The sequence below is a fragment of the Leucopleurus acutus genome (assembly GCF_964270905.1).
Source record: "Leucopleurus acutus genome assembly, chromosome: 18".
Lineage (NCBI taxonomy): Eukaryota > Metazoa > Chordata > Mammalia > Artiodactyla > Delphinidae > Leucopleurus > Leucopleurus acutus.
In genome coordinates this window covers 11,699,626-11,714,597 of record NC_139160.1, presented here as the reverse complement: position 1 = coordinate 11,714,597, position 14,972 = coordinate 11,699,626, and the positions used below count along the sequence as shown (strand labels likewise).

General features: G+C 40.2%; 1 protein-coding gene across 6 annotated transcripts in view; it reads left to right on the top strand.

Moving 5' to 3' along the window:
* The window catches only part of DCLK1 (doublecortin like kinase 1), a gene marked incomplete at both ends in the record, with an annotated part of 324,629 nt that overhangs the window by 277,497 nt on the left and 32,160 nt on the right, over positions 1–14,972 (top strand). For all 6 annotated transcript variants that reach the window (XM_082859399.1, XM_082859405.1, XM_082859401.1 and 3 more), the window contains 2 exons: positions 2,508–2,654; positions 14,205–14,338. In XM_082859399.1, coding sequence (XP_082715525.1) covers positions 2,508–2,654; positions 14,205–14,338 — 281 coding nt within the window. The remainder of the gene's footprint in view (positions 1–2,507; positions 2,655–14,204; positions 14,339–14,972) is intronic.

Below are 14,972 nucleotides of genomic sequence, written 5' to 3'. Positions count from 1 at the left end.
AAGCATTTAATCAACTAATCTGTTACAATATAGAAGAACGTTCGTTCTAGGGCCTGTAAACTTTCATTATTCAGAATTTCTTTGCTTTACTTCTGTTGGCCTTTTTTAACTTAGTGGTTATTTATGTTTATAGATGAAGCCTTTTCTTTTTCTACTTCAAGTTAAGATTTGTTTCTCTGAGGGTAAGGGCTTTTTTGTTTGTAGTAACACAGGTTACTGTCACGTTTGAGAGTCAGGGAGATAAAAATGCTAACCGTTTATTCCAACAAAGGTCAATTTCATTTATTCAGAAGATTTTCATGTTGGCACTTAATGACCAAATATAGTTTGGTAATTACCAACATTGTCCATTAACAGCCTTTGTGAATTCTCTCTGGGTGCTGGGACTCCTCAGTTGAGCCACTGTATCGTACCCTTACGTTTAGTCTGACCGAGAACCACCGTGAGGCCAGGTCTGAAAGCATCCCGAGAAGTGAAGGCCAACCCCAGGCTTGACCTGAAAGTCTCCCACGACATCCCCCCTGAGGAATTTCGCTTGGCCTGTGCTTGTCAAACCCTGAGAGGCCAGTAGGATGCCCAGGAGGGCCTGAAGCTGTAGGATAAATGAGGCCTGTGTTCCAGAAAACAGTGAAGTGACAGTTCTTAAGAGTGAAATTCCATAATTACCAAGAACGGGACTTCAGGCTTCTGGCTGCAGACGTAAACACATGCACAGTGCTTGTGTGTTCAGAGGAAGGGAGGCCTGTGGACGGGGTGGCCCTGGGGCCCGTTGCTAAGGGATCATCACGAGTGAGAAAGACAAAGGGAGTAGAGGGGACACTGCAGGAAGCGGCTCTACTGAGGACGGGTATGGAGTGAGGAGGGAGTGTGACCTGTTTGGGTGACCAGGGAAGACATACCCTACCTGGAGCATTAATGTAACTGGTCTAGGTAGAGGCAGGAGATGAGGTTAAGCAAGTTGGAACGAAGGTTGGGGGCAGAGCGGGGAGAGCCGTGGGAAAGGAACCCTGATTTCATGACAAGAGAAAGAAACGTCGAGTGGGAAGGTGACAGTCCGTGCACACAGTGCTTTGCGTAAGGAGCCGGGGGACGGCCTAGAAGGCTGTGTCAGAGGCACGCCTTAAAGGGAGGACTGGTAAGATCTGTGGACTGATTTGCAGAAGGTGAAGAAGAAATGAGTTTACAGGCTGCCTGGAGCCTAGATAACCAGGACGATGGGGGAGGCTTGGCAGGGTGACCCCATACGGCCCTACACAGAGTCCGGCGTGCTGTTCACGCGAACCGCAATGAAAACCCCACCTCCCGAGGTGGTATGGAAACAACTGCAAACCCGCACATAGCAGCCTTGCCTTTGCGCGAGACAGAATGTTGAGAGGGAAAGTGTTCATTTGGAACAAAATGTATGTGCTTAGCTTGGGAACTGCTGCGGCTGAAGGGTCAGTGGGAGACACTCCCCTCCCTCCCCCGAGCAGAGATTATACAGAGTCACAGAGGGCCAGGTCAGGATTTGAAAATTGTCAGCCTACAAGTGCTCTATTTTGCGTTTGCTATTTAAAAAGAAAAATTAAACCTCTTAGCCCATTAGGTAACAGATGAACACAGTCAGCCACTGGGCTCGGCTCCCTGGGACCTCGTGTGCAAGAAGGATGCACACATTGTCAGTAAATCAGACCCAACTTCGCTGAAAGCATTTCAAATAAATGAATCTAAAATTGGAGCCTAAAATCTTTGTTTCACCAAATAACGATAAATTAGCCAGGAACAATGGAAACAAAAGTTCAGATGAATAATGGTACTAGAAAACTTTCTTTGAAATTTCTCCACCCTCCTCCCTCTCTTTCTCTTTCATCTTTGGAGTGACAGTTTCTGGTCCTTTTCTCTGTTCTTACAAAGAAGCACATTATTGAAAAAGAAAACACTACGCCCACTCCACGAGACCTAAATCTAGAGAAGAAGAGAAGTGTGTGTGTGTGTGTGTGTGTGTGTGTGTGTATGTATGTGTATGTGCGTGCGTGTGCGTGTGTGTGTGTGTGTGTGTGTGTGTGTGTGTGTGTGGTGGTAATTTCACAAGGCAGCAGAGCATTTTGTTAAGGGTGCAGTTTGCAGTGTTACCTATTTCTTATTTTGGGAGATTTGGGATTAAGAGTTTGACCTTCTGCTGGCGGTTGGCATGAGGCAGGTAGCACATGCCACCAGGATTCCCAGGTGTCACAAGGCCTCTGCCCTGGAGACCTGGCTCCGCTTCCCCTCCCTGGCTGGGAGTTTAAAGGCAGAGAATCCTCTCTCTTTCCTTTGAGCTCTGGAGGAAATGTCACTGGCTCTCACAGTGGGGAGAGAAATCACTATAAGGTCTCCGGGCCTTTGAGAGAGAGGTGGCAGGAAAAGCCCTCGGAACCCAGAGACCCTGAACGCATCCTTCACTCCCTTTGTAGCGTGTCACGCGCCTCTCCAGGCAGCGCCATTGGACCATCTGTTAATGTGCTTCTCCTCCTGCTGTTCTGTCTCAGGGAGGAGACCTCTTCGATGCCATCACTTCCACTAACAAATACACTGAGCGAGACGCCAGTGGGATGCTGTACAACCTGGCCAGCGCCATCAAATACCTGCACAGCGTCAACATCGTCCACCGTGACATCAAACCAGAGAATCTGCTGGTAAGAGGGATTCCAACTGCAGGATGTCTTGAGTTCCAAGCATTCATGAGTGAATATGAGCATTTCTCTCTTTTTTTCTTTTCCATTTTCTTAAAATCAAAAATGACTGTAAAGGTTGTTTTCCAACTGGCCTTCAGTAACTAGCTGGAAGCTAGTCTTTTAAGTTGATCTGTCAGGGTTATTGTACCGTTAGGAGCACTTAATTTATTAGCAAATAAAAACCCAAGGCAGGGGGACAGGAATAGAGCTCAAGAAGTCTAGGGCTATGGTTAAGACCATGGGCCAGGCCAGGCCAGTCATGAGGAGTATTTACACTTACATTATTTATCAACAGCACTTTGTGTTAGAAAGCTTCTACTTGGAAAAAAAAAAAAAAAAGATGGAAGCCTTTTTAGACTTTGTCTTAATCTCCCAATTTACATCCTAATAATCTGATCTCAGAGCTAAGAGAATAAATCATTGTGAGTTTTCAAGACACCAGCCCCTCAGCATAAAAATAACCATGATGAAGACAGATTTAAAGATCAGAGACATCTTGTCCTCCCTTTAGGCCCGTTTGGTTTGCTTTTCATGAACTTTGTATCTCTGGGGAAACACTGAGAGTTCTCCATGCAAGGAAAGGAGGATGCTCTCCTAATCCCATTGTTAAGGGGACAGTATTGAAAGAATTCAGGAGACAGAGGCTGGGCATCGGGGAGCTATAACTAGTGAATGTGGGAGTATCATAAATTTTGTTGGCTATTCAGGGTGGAATTTTAATGAAATATATTCAGTTTCTCACCCCCACCCGAGATGCTAGTTCTTCTTTTACTTTCATTATCCAACCCCAAGAGTCATGTATTTTGTGACTCTTAGTTTGTCCATCTCTTCAGAAATCTGGGAAATGAGGATTCTCTTTCTAAAGCAGTGTTTCTCCAACGGTGGTCCAAAGACGCCCTGCACCAGAATTACTCCCAGATGCCTGTTAAAAATGTAAATTTCTGAGCTTCCCTGCAGCCCCACCAAATCAGAATCTGGTGACTGGTGACAGGGTGCAGATCTGCATTGCAGCCAGCTCCCCACGTGAGCTGAATGAACGCTCAAGTTTAACGGCAGATGAACAGCCCAACTCCCACCACCAATAAAGGCTGTTAAGACCTGCTTCTGTGGAGATCACCTGTGCTCACCCCATGCTAAGGGCTTCACTCTTGGTATTTCATTCCATCCTCACAACAGCCATACGGGCTAAGGTCTATTACTGTCCCATTTCACAGGTGAGGAAACGGGGTGCCTAGAAGTCAAGACCCCCTCGAGGTAATCACAGCTCTTAAAATGGAAGGGCCAAGGTCACAGCCTATGTCCTACTCCAAAGCCCAAGCTTTTAACCACTAGACTACATAAAGCCGTGAATTAGGGAGAGAGGTTTTCTATGTGCTTGTTCTGTGCCGTGGACTGTGCCAGGGAACAGAGAGGCATATGCCTTCACAGAGGGGCATTCAGGTAGGAAAAGTAGGCATTCAAGAAATAAATACACAAGCAATTAGTTAATTGCAATTAAGTTAGTAATCTTGTAGCTACTGGCTAATGAAGGTGGTTGAGGTCAAATGATGGAGTTCTGACTTAATTGCCCCTCAAATTCCACATCTCCACAGTAGCCTAAACATTCTCTTCTGCATAGTGCCTTGTCTGCACTCATTCTTCCTGTGTCCTGACATATGTAGGATTGTCTCATGGGAACGGACTTACAACTGAGCCTTTGTTTAAAAATTTCTCTAAGCTCCAAAAATTCAGTGATTGAAAATTAAAGTTTCATTTTCCTTCCCGCTTTTGCAGTTCAGTTTTGTGTACCCATTGTTCAACCTGCTTTTCACCAGAGCACTGTTTCTATAAATGCCATAAATGGTTACATAGCAGTGTGCTTTTATTAAAATGACAATTTTCAGGATACTTTTTAAGTACTGTGCTCATTTGAACATATTTTAGTTTAAATTACCCAAAAAGAAAAAAAGTTCTCTCCCTTTTTCCTTTCTTTTCTAATTTAAGAATGTGAAAAATGTATATATGCACATATATATAGACAAAAACAAACGCACGCACTGTTACCGTCATTCATAATGCAGGTTTAAAATATATATATGAAAAACTAAAGTAATTCTGCTTCTCCAGTATAGTAATTTCTTTCTATAGGAGAGTGGTAAGGATTGGTGATGTTTGCAGGGATAAATCTACTATAGGATAAAATAGGTAGAAGAATAGAATAATTTTAACAAAATTAGAATGACATCACTAATTGCACTTGAGACTTCTATTAACATCATATTCTGTTGACCTTTATGTGGAAATAAGAGAGAATTGTCATGGGAAGCACAAAATCACATACTCAGGATTTATAGTCAGATGGACAAAAGTTCAAAACCAAGGGCTTCACTCTTCCATTGTCTAGTCTTCTGACCTTGAACAAGATACTTAACTTCTTTGAGCCTCCTTTAAGGGGACTGTATGAAGATAAAGAGATACCATGGGACTATTAGTTCCCTTCTTTTTTATTCCCCTTTTATTTGTAATGCAAATTAAATTATCCCTAAAAATAAAACTGTTTAACAGTACAATGTTACCTTGTAACAATCATTTTTCATCTTTTTTGACATTGCTTTTAAAATGTTACTATCTTCCCAGGCATGGATTTGCCATCTTGTGGCAGAATGTAGAGCTAGAGACTATTTTTGGAAAAATGCTATAATGAATTTAATGCAGAGAGTTTCAATCCATTTTCTAACCACCGGGAAACTGAAAGAAATAAAAAAGGCCTTACTGCACACTTTGCATTACTGTTTTATTAAGAGACCTCGAAAAACCCCTAAATTGTTAGACTGCTGATAAATTTTTGCTAATTAAGTGTTTAATGTTTATTATAAGTAGCAAAGAATTATTTATAAATGTAGACATTTCAGCTATAGATTTCATTTTATATAGCATCATTGCATATGCAGAACTTCTAGCATTTTTTATTTTTAATTCTTATAGAACAATATGCAAATATCGTAGCTTGGCCTTAAGGATCTATATTAATCATATGGATGATTTATTCAAGTCTGAGTATTTGATCAAGTCAAAGCATTTTAATGAGAAAATTTGACTTACAGTGATGTTTCCAGCTACATTTTAGGCAAAAACTGGGAACTGACCCAATACGAATAGCTCTTCTAATTTTATTATTGCATTGTGACTAAGGGTTTTTTTCTTAAATGAGTTAATCATGCCAGTGATTTTACGTGATTCTTTCTGCTTTAATCGTCAGGCCTGGTGCTCAGTGATCGTATGGATGAGTGACAGGTGAATGAGAGGGTGGATTAGATAAGAGAGTGAGTGAATGGTGATACTTCACATAATAGAGGACAGACACACCGTGACAAGCCCTAGTCATTTCTCAATTCGTCTATTACGTTGAGGACTTACGTTGGCCACAGACTAAAACTCTCTGAGTAGGGGGAGAGATTACAGTGCCTCCCCAGCTGCACTTATGCATGGAACCATTTTGTGTGTGGGTGGGTGGGTGCGAGTGCCATGATAGTTTATGACAAAAAGGAACCTTTTGCTTTAAAAAAAAACCAACAACCCAAAAATTGTCTGAGATCAACTGCTTTCAGTTTACATGAGTCACCACTAGATGGCAAGCTTGTACCCTTGGCAGCAAAAATCATCAGTAGCAGCCTGTTTTTTTGCAGGGAGCTGGGAGGGTCTTTTTAAAATGTATATGCAGATACCTCCTTCTTAGGAAAATTAAAGTCTTTATGGCAACAAATAACTGACATCACTAGTTTTTATTAGATTCCAGAAATAAACACAGTAATTTTCTTGAGATAATGAAAATTTCTGTTCAAGAAACGTTTTGCTTCTAAACTCCTTAATACTGTCTGGGAGAAAGCAGTTTCTCAGGGTTACTGCTTCTCTTGGTCAGAAATTTCCTTTTAGCGACTCTCTGTCGAGGTGTTTGTGCCTGTTCCTCGCTGCCCATCAAAATGGCATGTGCAGCTAATGACCCTCATTTTCATGAAATGGGTTGAATCTAGTAATAAATTATCTTGTTTTCCCCCAAGTGATGACCATAGGTTGTGCTCCAGCTCTTCTTAGTTTCCACTTCAAGCCAACACGGAGCTCACCAGATAATGGATTTCTTTCTGCCTTAATCCCAGGACCCTTAATCCCCAAATAAACCCATTTTCTGATAGGATCACTAACTACACTGGGAGATAAGGCCAGTGCCACAGATGGAGCGCTGGAGGTTGTAAACAGAAACACATTTGAGTAGATTTGTAGTCAGTCCACTGCATGAGGAACTTGAGCCACCAGAGTGTTGATGAACGGATTGGGGACCACCCTGAGGAGGGAGCTGCAGGTCTCACAGGAGTCTGTCACCAGCCCCGCCCTCGTCAGCATGCCAGTGGGCCGAGATGAAGATGTATTCTATATATCAAATGACAGACTTGAGATCCAAAACTATCTTTGGCTCCATAAAGGCCCCAGATCAGTAAGATGAAATTTAACAAGAGATCAACATAAATCTCTGTAGACTAAGTTGGTTTTGGTATAGCTGTTTTAAGGACCATTGCAGAAAAACAGTGATGGGAAAATTTGGCCCAGTTTAAAGGCTATTCACTGACCATAAGTTCACTGTGAGTCTTAGTGTAACATGACTGCCACAAATACCAACGTGCCCTTAGACTCCTTTCCCTGAAAGAGTGTCGCCGTCAAGAGAGTCCCTGCCCTGCTTATACCACGTGACACCAGGTGGGAGGGACCCGAACACATCACCGTCAGGGGCCTGGGTTCAGCCCAGAGAAGGGATGGTGAAAGTGGAGCGGAGTGGCTCTCGTCAAAGGTTGCCAGATGCGAGATGGGAGAACGTTTTTGTGCTGTGTATGTGAGCAGTAAACTCAAGAGAAGACATTAATGACAGATTTGAGGTTGACATAAGGAAAAACTTTCTAACAATTCCACCTGTTTGAAAAGTCAGTGGCTTTTATTACAGGTCACTTGTAGTCATTGAAACTGTCCAAACAGAAACAGAATGATCGTTTTTCATAGGTGTTTGGAAAAAGAATTCCTTCTCTCTGAATTTGGTTAAGAGTTGAGGGAAAATAGAAGAAAAAGAACGCTTTCCCCAAACATGATTTAATAGAATAATATGCCGGTTACTGTACTAAGCATTCACTGAGGGCTCTTCTCCAAAGATCTGTGATTCCATCGGGGAAGAAGGCAGGAAGTAAAAGTGTAGTGTGTCCCCAGGATTGATCAGCACCTGTCTGCTCTGCAGCCATTTCTTCTGTCATTTAGGACTTGAGTAGTATCATTCACTTCATTTTTTTTTTAAACATCTTTATTGGAGTATAATTGCTTTACCATGGTGTGTTCATTCACTTCATTTTAAAATGACGTGGCCTTACTGGACTAGCAAAGATTAATAATGATGATATACTGGGTTGGCAAATTTATGAGGATACCAATCATCTCATATGAATCAGTGCAAGATTAACTTGATGGAACCTTTCTGAAAGGTAGTTTGATAATATGTAACTAAAGCCTTAAATAATGTGCACCCCGTGACCAAGTAATTCTACTTCTAAAAATGTAACCTAAAGAAAAAGTGTCAGATACGTATACATACATAGGGATGGTCATCTCAGTGTGTTTTGGTATGGAAAGAAAAAAAAAAAAAAAAATAATATATATATATATATATATATATATATATATATAGAAACAACTTACGTCAGGGCACTGATTTTTTAAATAATGACATGATATGGAGGCAGGCGGACATCCTGGTTAGAATAATGGACTTGGACATGCCCGAGCTTAAGTTCTGGCTCTGCCACTTATTAGCTGTGTAACATTTGTCAAGTTACGTAACATCTCTGATCCTCAGTTTTTTAATCTGCAAAATAGCAGTAATATTACTTAATGGTATTTTTGTGAAGATCAAATGGGATATTGAGCATGAAGTCCTGAACAGGAGGCCTGGCAAGGGCTCAATAAACAGCAGTGGTAGTAGTTTGGGGGATTATTATTATTATGGTGCATCTATACAGTGGAGTATCCAGCAGCCACTGAAAATCATGATGTAAATATACGCTTATTCACTTGGGCAAACATTCAGGATATATTGTCCAGTGAAAAAAGAAAAACAGGAAAGGGAGAAAAAGAAAGCTCTTGGAAGTTTATAGCCCAAAGGTTAACAGTGGCTATTTTTAGGTGTCAAGATTATGGGTGAGTTTAATTCCTTTCTTTCTGTAATTATCTGTCTTTTCTAATTTTCCTACAATGACATATTGGATATTCCTTGTGTGACAAAAATGTAACAGTTTTTAAGAATTGCAGTGACATTGAGTTCCCACAATTTTAACAAAATCCTGGGATGTGCAATTACTACAGAATCCAGAATGTGCATGTTTTGTGCATCTCACTGCAGCTGCATAGAACTCCTTTCTAGATAGTTTCAAGACTGTTTTAAAGGAGGGATGAGAATCAGGTTTCCTGGAGTTTCTATTCACTTCTCCATCTTCCCAGATATCTCTAGGGTAACACTTTGAAAAGCTATTTTATTTTTTCTTCTAATGTTGCCCCGCTTCTGACTTCTGTACAACTTTTATTATTTTTATTATTTCATTTAATTTTTTGTTTCATAAAGGTTTTACATGTGGGTATAAAATGAATTTGTGTTTTTTTTTTTTTTGAATTTGGTTCTTTTAAGAGTTAATTTTTTTTCCAGGAAGTTTAATTCAAAGTATGGAGACTATAAAGTGCATTTTGCAAAATAATTCCCTGCATAAATGTTGTTACACTTCACTTCTTAAAGATTAAAGGTTAAATTTAATCCACTGGTTTTAGGAAACATCATAAAGGCCAAATACCTTGGCTAGAAGAAAATCAATGTGTTTTTTAAAAAGATACCATATTTGTTAAAAACTAAATTCACTTTTTTTTCATGGCTTTGTCAATTTCATGCCAGTTTTGTTAAATTCTATTTGGTGAAATAATTTTTAGTACCTCCTGAGCTCCTCTGTGAAAACTATTTCAGTGGTTACTAACGATTCATTAGCCAGCATTTCAACGAGGTTTTCCTTGAATTCATACTATCATTGAGAATTGTGTTTGTTCCAACACATCTGTTATATTAGTCAGCTCTTAGTTCTCTATTATGGGAATCTCAGAAACCATTTGACTGGGTTCACGTTATCTGTGAATTTTCACATTATTTTATGGCCACCGGCTGCATTTTATGACTATATTAAATCTTTTATTTTTTCAAATAACTTTTTCAGATGGTCTCAGTTTCTGATCCAAGGGAAATCAGGCATACGCCCAAACATCTACTGTTCAGCAAGTTACAGCCACTGCGAAACCCCAAATAAACGAAAAAGAAACAAAAATAAAACTCCTCGTTAAAAAAGAAAATTCCTGTGTAAAATACCAGTATGCCAAAAACCTACGTACCTGACCTTTCACTAGATCTATTCTTGGTAGGACATGCCTTCAGCTTTTAATTGGAACCTTTTTCATAATTGTTGCCATTTAACACATTTAGTCTGTCAAATCATGGGATGTCTTTATAGCCATATAATAAACCCTAGAGAACAACTTTTCTGACTGTAGCCATCTGCAGTGATCACAAGAGTAGCTTACAAAATACTGACAGTCTTTACGGTAATAGGATACATATGGCAGCCCACAATTATGTGTAGCTGCATTCAATTAGTGTTGTACAATTACACAGTTTTATTGCTTAGTTAAAACAGTGAAAGCAGTACATACTGGGTAATTTGCACTAATCCCCGTCTCTTTAATAGCCCTCGTTGTTTAAAACGTGGGGGGAGCATCTACAGTATTTAAAGGGCGTGGGATGAACATAAAATTATATCTCATGTTGTGAATACTCTTTGACTGGCAATTAACGTACCCCACCTCACGTGTGGCGCATATGTTATGGCGGCTTTAAAATACAGTCACAGCAAAAAATTTCTTCTTACACCAGAAGCCCACTTGCTGGGTCAGCCTGTCCAAGCTTAGACTTGCAGCCCGTTAAGGTTCTTTCTGAAAGAAGGTCAGGGTGAGGAGACAAGCTAAGGAAGTCGATTCAGAGAGTGGGAGAAGCCAAGGACTCTGTGTTTTGGATGCGAATGTGTTAGAAGCTTTTCCGACTCCTAACGTTTAATTAAAAACTTAGTTCAAAGTGAATTTATAGCTGCCATTTGGGAAAATACGTTCTGGAGATGGTTTTGTGAGGATGTGTGTGTGCGTGCACGTGCACGTTCGAAACACATGTATTCAGCAATCTGTGATTTTTAACGAAGTTTTAATTACATTTTTAAATGGCCTCAATCCTGCCCCTCTGTAAATGGCTTGGTAAGAAATAAGAGTGAGTACACTTCAGGCGGCAGCAGGCGCTCTGGGGAGTCCAGTTGTGAGGTGGGCCCATTGCAGCACTTAGGAAAGGCGCTCTCCCAGGGGAGGAGAGGAAACACTACAATATATTCTTCTGTATCCTTCTCCCCAAGTGTTGACAGAGAAAAACCCAAAGCAACCTTCTTTCCTGCCCTGCCTGACGGTAAGTAAGTTAAACAGAATTCCAAATGAGAGGCCTGGGCATTTATTCACCTGCAAAAACATTTTGCTGAAGCATTTCAAATGTACTTGGGTCTAGAAATGTTTTCAATTATGTGGATTAGACCTTTGTCTCTTAGCTCTTACTGTCTCTCATAAGCATCACTTTAACCTCTTTATATGTTCATGAAAATTCTACTATATGGTTTTCAAAGCAAAAAAAAAAGGGGATATGTAGAAGTGAGTAAAGAGAGATGAAAAGAACATTAAAATGATAGATTCTACATATTTCATTTAAATGATGCTGGTTTATTTTAAGAGAATTATTACTGTTAAATAATCTTCATTTTCTTTACTTTAGGTAAGTTTTTAGTGCTTTTTTTCTTAGTTATTGAAACTTTGAACTTGATTGCTCAGCTATATTAAATATAACTGGCATATGGCTATATGTACGATGGAATTCCTATTAACATGTAGATGCTTAAAAAGAAAGCCTTTGGTACATGGAGGAGAATTACGTGGTCATATTCTGAACTAAAATGTGACTTATGACTGCATCTGCCAATATCTGCTTTTGTCCAACTTTGGAATAGAGTTGGGTGATTATGGATAGTATGTTTAGAAAAAAAGCCACAGAATCTCTGTATAAATGGAGCTGTGTAATTTGAAATCTGCACCACCTCACAAAACACGCACCATGAACGTTTGGAACTAACAGAACATCAAAGCAAGAGGTTATTCTGCATTTTAGAAAGGTTATTGGTAACAAAATGGAATTAGGGAAGTAAACAATTCTGCTCTGTCTGGGAAATAAACTAGATGATCTACTAGGTATTTCCAGCTCAGATTTCTTTTCATGAAAAACATTCGCGTGTCTTTTGAATGACCTGAATGGCTGACATGCTAAGACTACAGTTTAGGGATTTCTTTTGCCTGAGAGCATTTAGACTGGGGAGGATATTGTGTTTTGTAGCTCTGAGGCCTCAAAGTCCATGATTCAAACTTGTTTATGCTGACCAGGGCTGGTTGGCTGCTTCATTAAACTAGGGAGGACAGTGTCCATCTCAGAGGACAACTGGGCAAAGCCACATCTGTGGGGGACATACAGCTGTCCTTGCCCTGACAACCCAGGTGCAGGTGGCCCTGAAAGCCTCTGGATACCTGCCTGAGGGCAGCCCAGACTTGATCGTGGTTGAGCCCTCAGGGAGAGGACTGCATGTTCTGAACGTGGAGAAAATGTAAACAAATATTTGCTGCCCAGAAATGACACAGTCTCTCCAGAGAGGAGGATCTGACTGCCTTTTTTCTGCCAAAACAGTGAGATCCAAATGATCATTGCTGATACTGCAGCTTAGCTGGCCAAACATCTGCACTTGAGGCTGCAGTGAACTGAAAAGTGAAATCTGCTTTTTCCAAAGGAAGGCAGACATGGTGTGTGAACGGTAGCGGTGTTCCTAATGTGTGGAGATGTGCCTTGCTGTGCGTGAGGTTCCAACTGCTGTAGCAAGTACAGATGATCATAGAGCGATAACAGGAGAAAATGCAGGCCTCGACTGGCTGGATGAATTAGTTTGATGTACGTGAAGAACTTCACCATTTCCTTGAGGCGTCTCCTGGCAACTGCCTTTTACTGTGGCTCTCTTTTCTGTATCTCTTGATTCCAGTGGAGGGCTCTGAATTAGAATTCTGAATGCCCTTTGATCTTTTCTTTGAAATAATAGACGTTGTTTGGCATACTTTTTAGAACAGATCTATTTGGTTTGATCGTGGGCTAGAATTAAAGCAGTTTAAGTACTTGCCTATGGTCACATGCATCCTTTTCTTGATTTGTTGGGTGAGAGACTAGACATTTTTACTGCCTTAATAAGGAAACCTGGACAGAATGCTGACTCTGCACCGGATAAATCTTCCCAAATTGCCACAGGTGAAATGAAATGTTAATATCCCTTTCAATTATTAATAAAAAAATGTAAATAGATCTTGTTGGAAAAGTGGGGCACTGAAAATAAGGTATTTTAATAGATGTGTGGATTTTTTGTTCAATTTACTAAAGAATTGCATTTTTAAAGCTTCTGATATATTAAAATGAGGAGGTAATTATTTTCATAAATTGGAGATTTTACACTAGAAACTTGCTGTATTTCGTTGTATTCTGCAAATCAATTTGAATTGTAGCAAACATCGAACACAGATAAGCAAAAGGAAGAAAAATCTCCTATAATCTTACTACCCAGAGACAGACACACCAATATGATGCTCTTCCAGACATTTTTCTTTGTACATATTTTTTTCTTTAATAGACGTTTTATAAAAACCAGTCTGAAGTCTGTCCTCACTTCCCAAACTTGATTCATTTCAATAAATGTAAACCCACATCACCATTGTAATGGTCATGTAGCCTCCCATTGTATGAACATACCGTAATGTATTTAACAAATTTCCATTTGCGGGTTCTTCACCATGTTTTCAATTCTGCAGTAATATAAAGATGTATGTATATCCTTCCATAATTGCCTGATTTTTTATTTTATAATAAATACAGGTAAAATATTAATATACCAAAACCTCAATTAAATAGAGTCAGGAGACCAGAAGTGGCGTTCTCACTCCCTGTGATCATAGCAGAGCCCAACAGGAAGAAGAAAGACTCCTCTTTTTTCCTGGCAAGGACTCAACCCATGAAAAGCCATGGACTCCTTGTTTTCTACAACCCTCCCAACTTCCTTTACCTCTTTGTAAATGCATCTCCCTCCCTTGCCATGTGGGGACTTGGACATGACTTGCCATGGGTGCAGACCCCGAATTGCAATCCTGTGCTGATCCCAGATAAACCCATCTCTGCTAGAGAAACATCTGGCAGTCTGTTTGTTTTAGATCAACATATATTAAATTTAAACCACAGTGCCCTTCCTTTCTTCAGGAAAGAACTTTTGAGCTCTTGGTTTTAAGACAATTTCACTTTTACTTTAGGTGTACGAACACCAAGACGGCAGCAAATCGCTGAAGCTGGGCGACTTTGGACTGGCCACCATTGTAGACGGCCCCCTGTACACCGTGTGTGGCACCCCGACATATGTGGCCCCTGAAATCATTGCAGAGACCGGGTAAACACTTCTTGTGCATTTACTGCAGTACTGTGCTTGGCTAGTTGGCTTCAAGGATAGAAGCTAGTTGGCTTCAAAATAGCTAGTTGGCTTCAAGGATAGAAGAAAAATAGCTAGTTGGCTTCAAGGATAGAAGAAATAGGAGTGTTCTGTCCCGTCCAGACAGAACTAGTTATCATACATTTTTCACTTTTTTTTTGACTTGAAAGTGGGAGCCATTTTCTCTGTTGCAAAATAGCTAGTTGGCTTCAAGGATAGAAGAAATAGGAGTGTTCTGTCCCATCCAGACAGAACTAGTTATCATATATTTTTCACTTTTTTTTTTTTTTTTTTGACTTGAAAGTGGGAGCCATTTTCTCTGTTTTCCCCATCAAGTTGCCAGTTACTACCATCTTGTTTAAGGCTTCCTTTTGGCCTTTGTTAAAGGTAGAATGGCAGTTATTAACCCCTTAGTAAAAAATGTTTGGACTAACAGAGAAACATAGTAATTAACTATGATGGTAATTAACTAGCTATTGGAGCAAAAAGAAACAGACATAGCTGTGTGCAGTGAGTGAGTCCAGTCTACGGTGGTTACTTCTCTCAGCTGTCCTTATTCTCCAGTTCCGGTCCCATTTTGGTCCTCTTGGCAGCC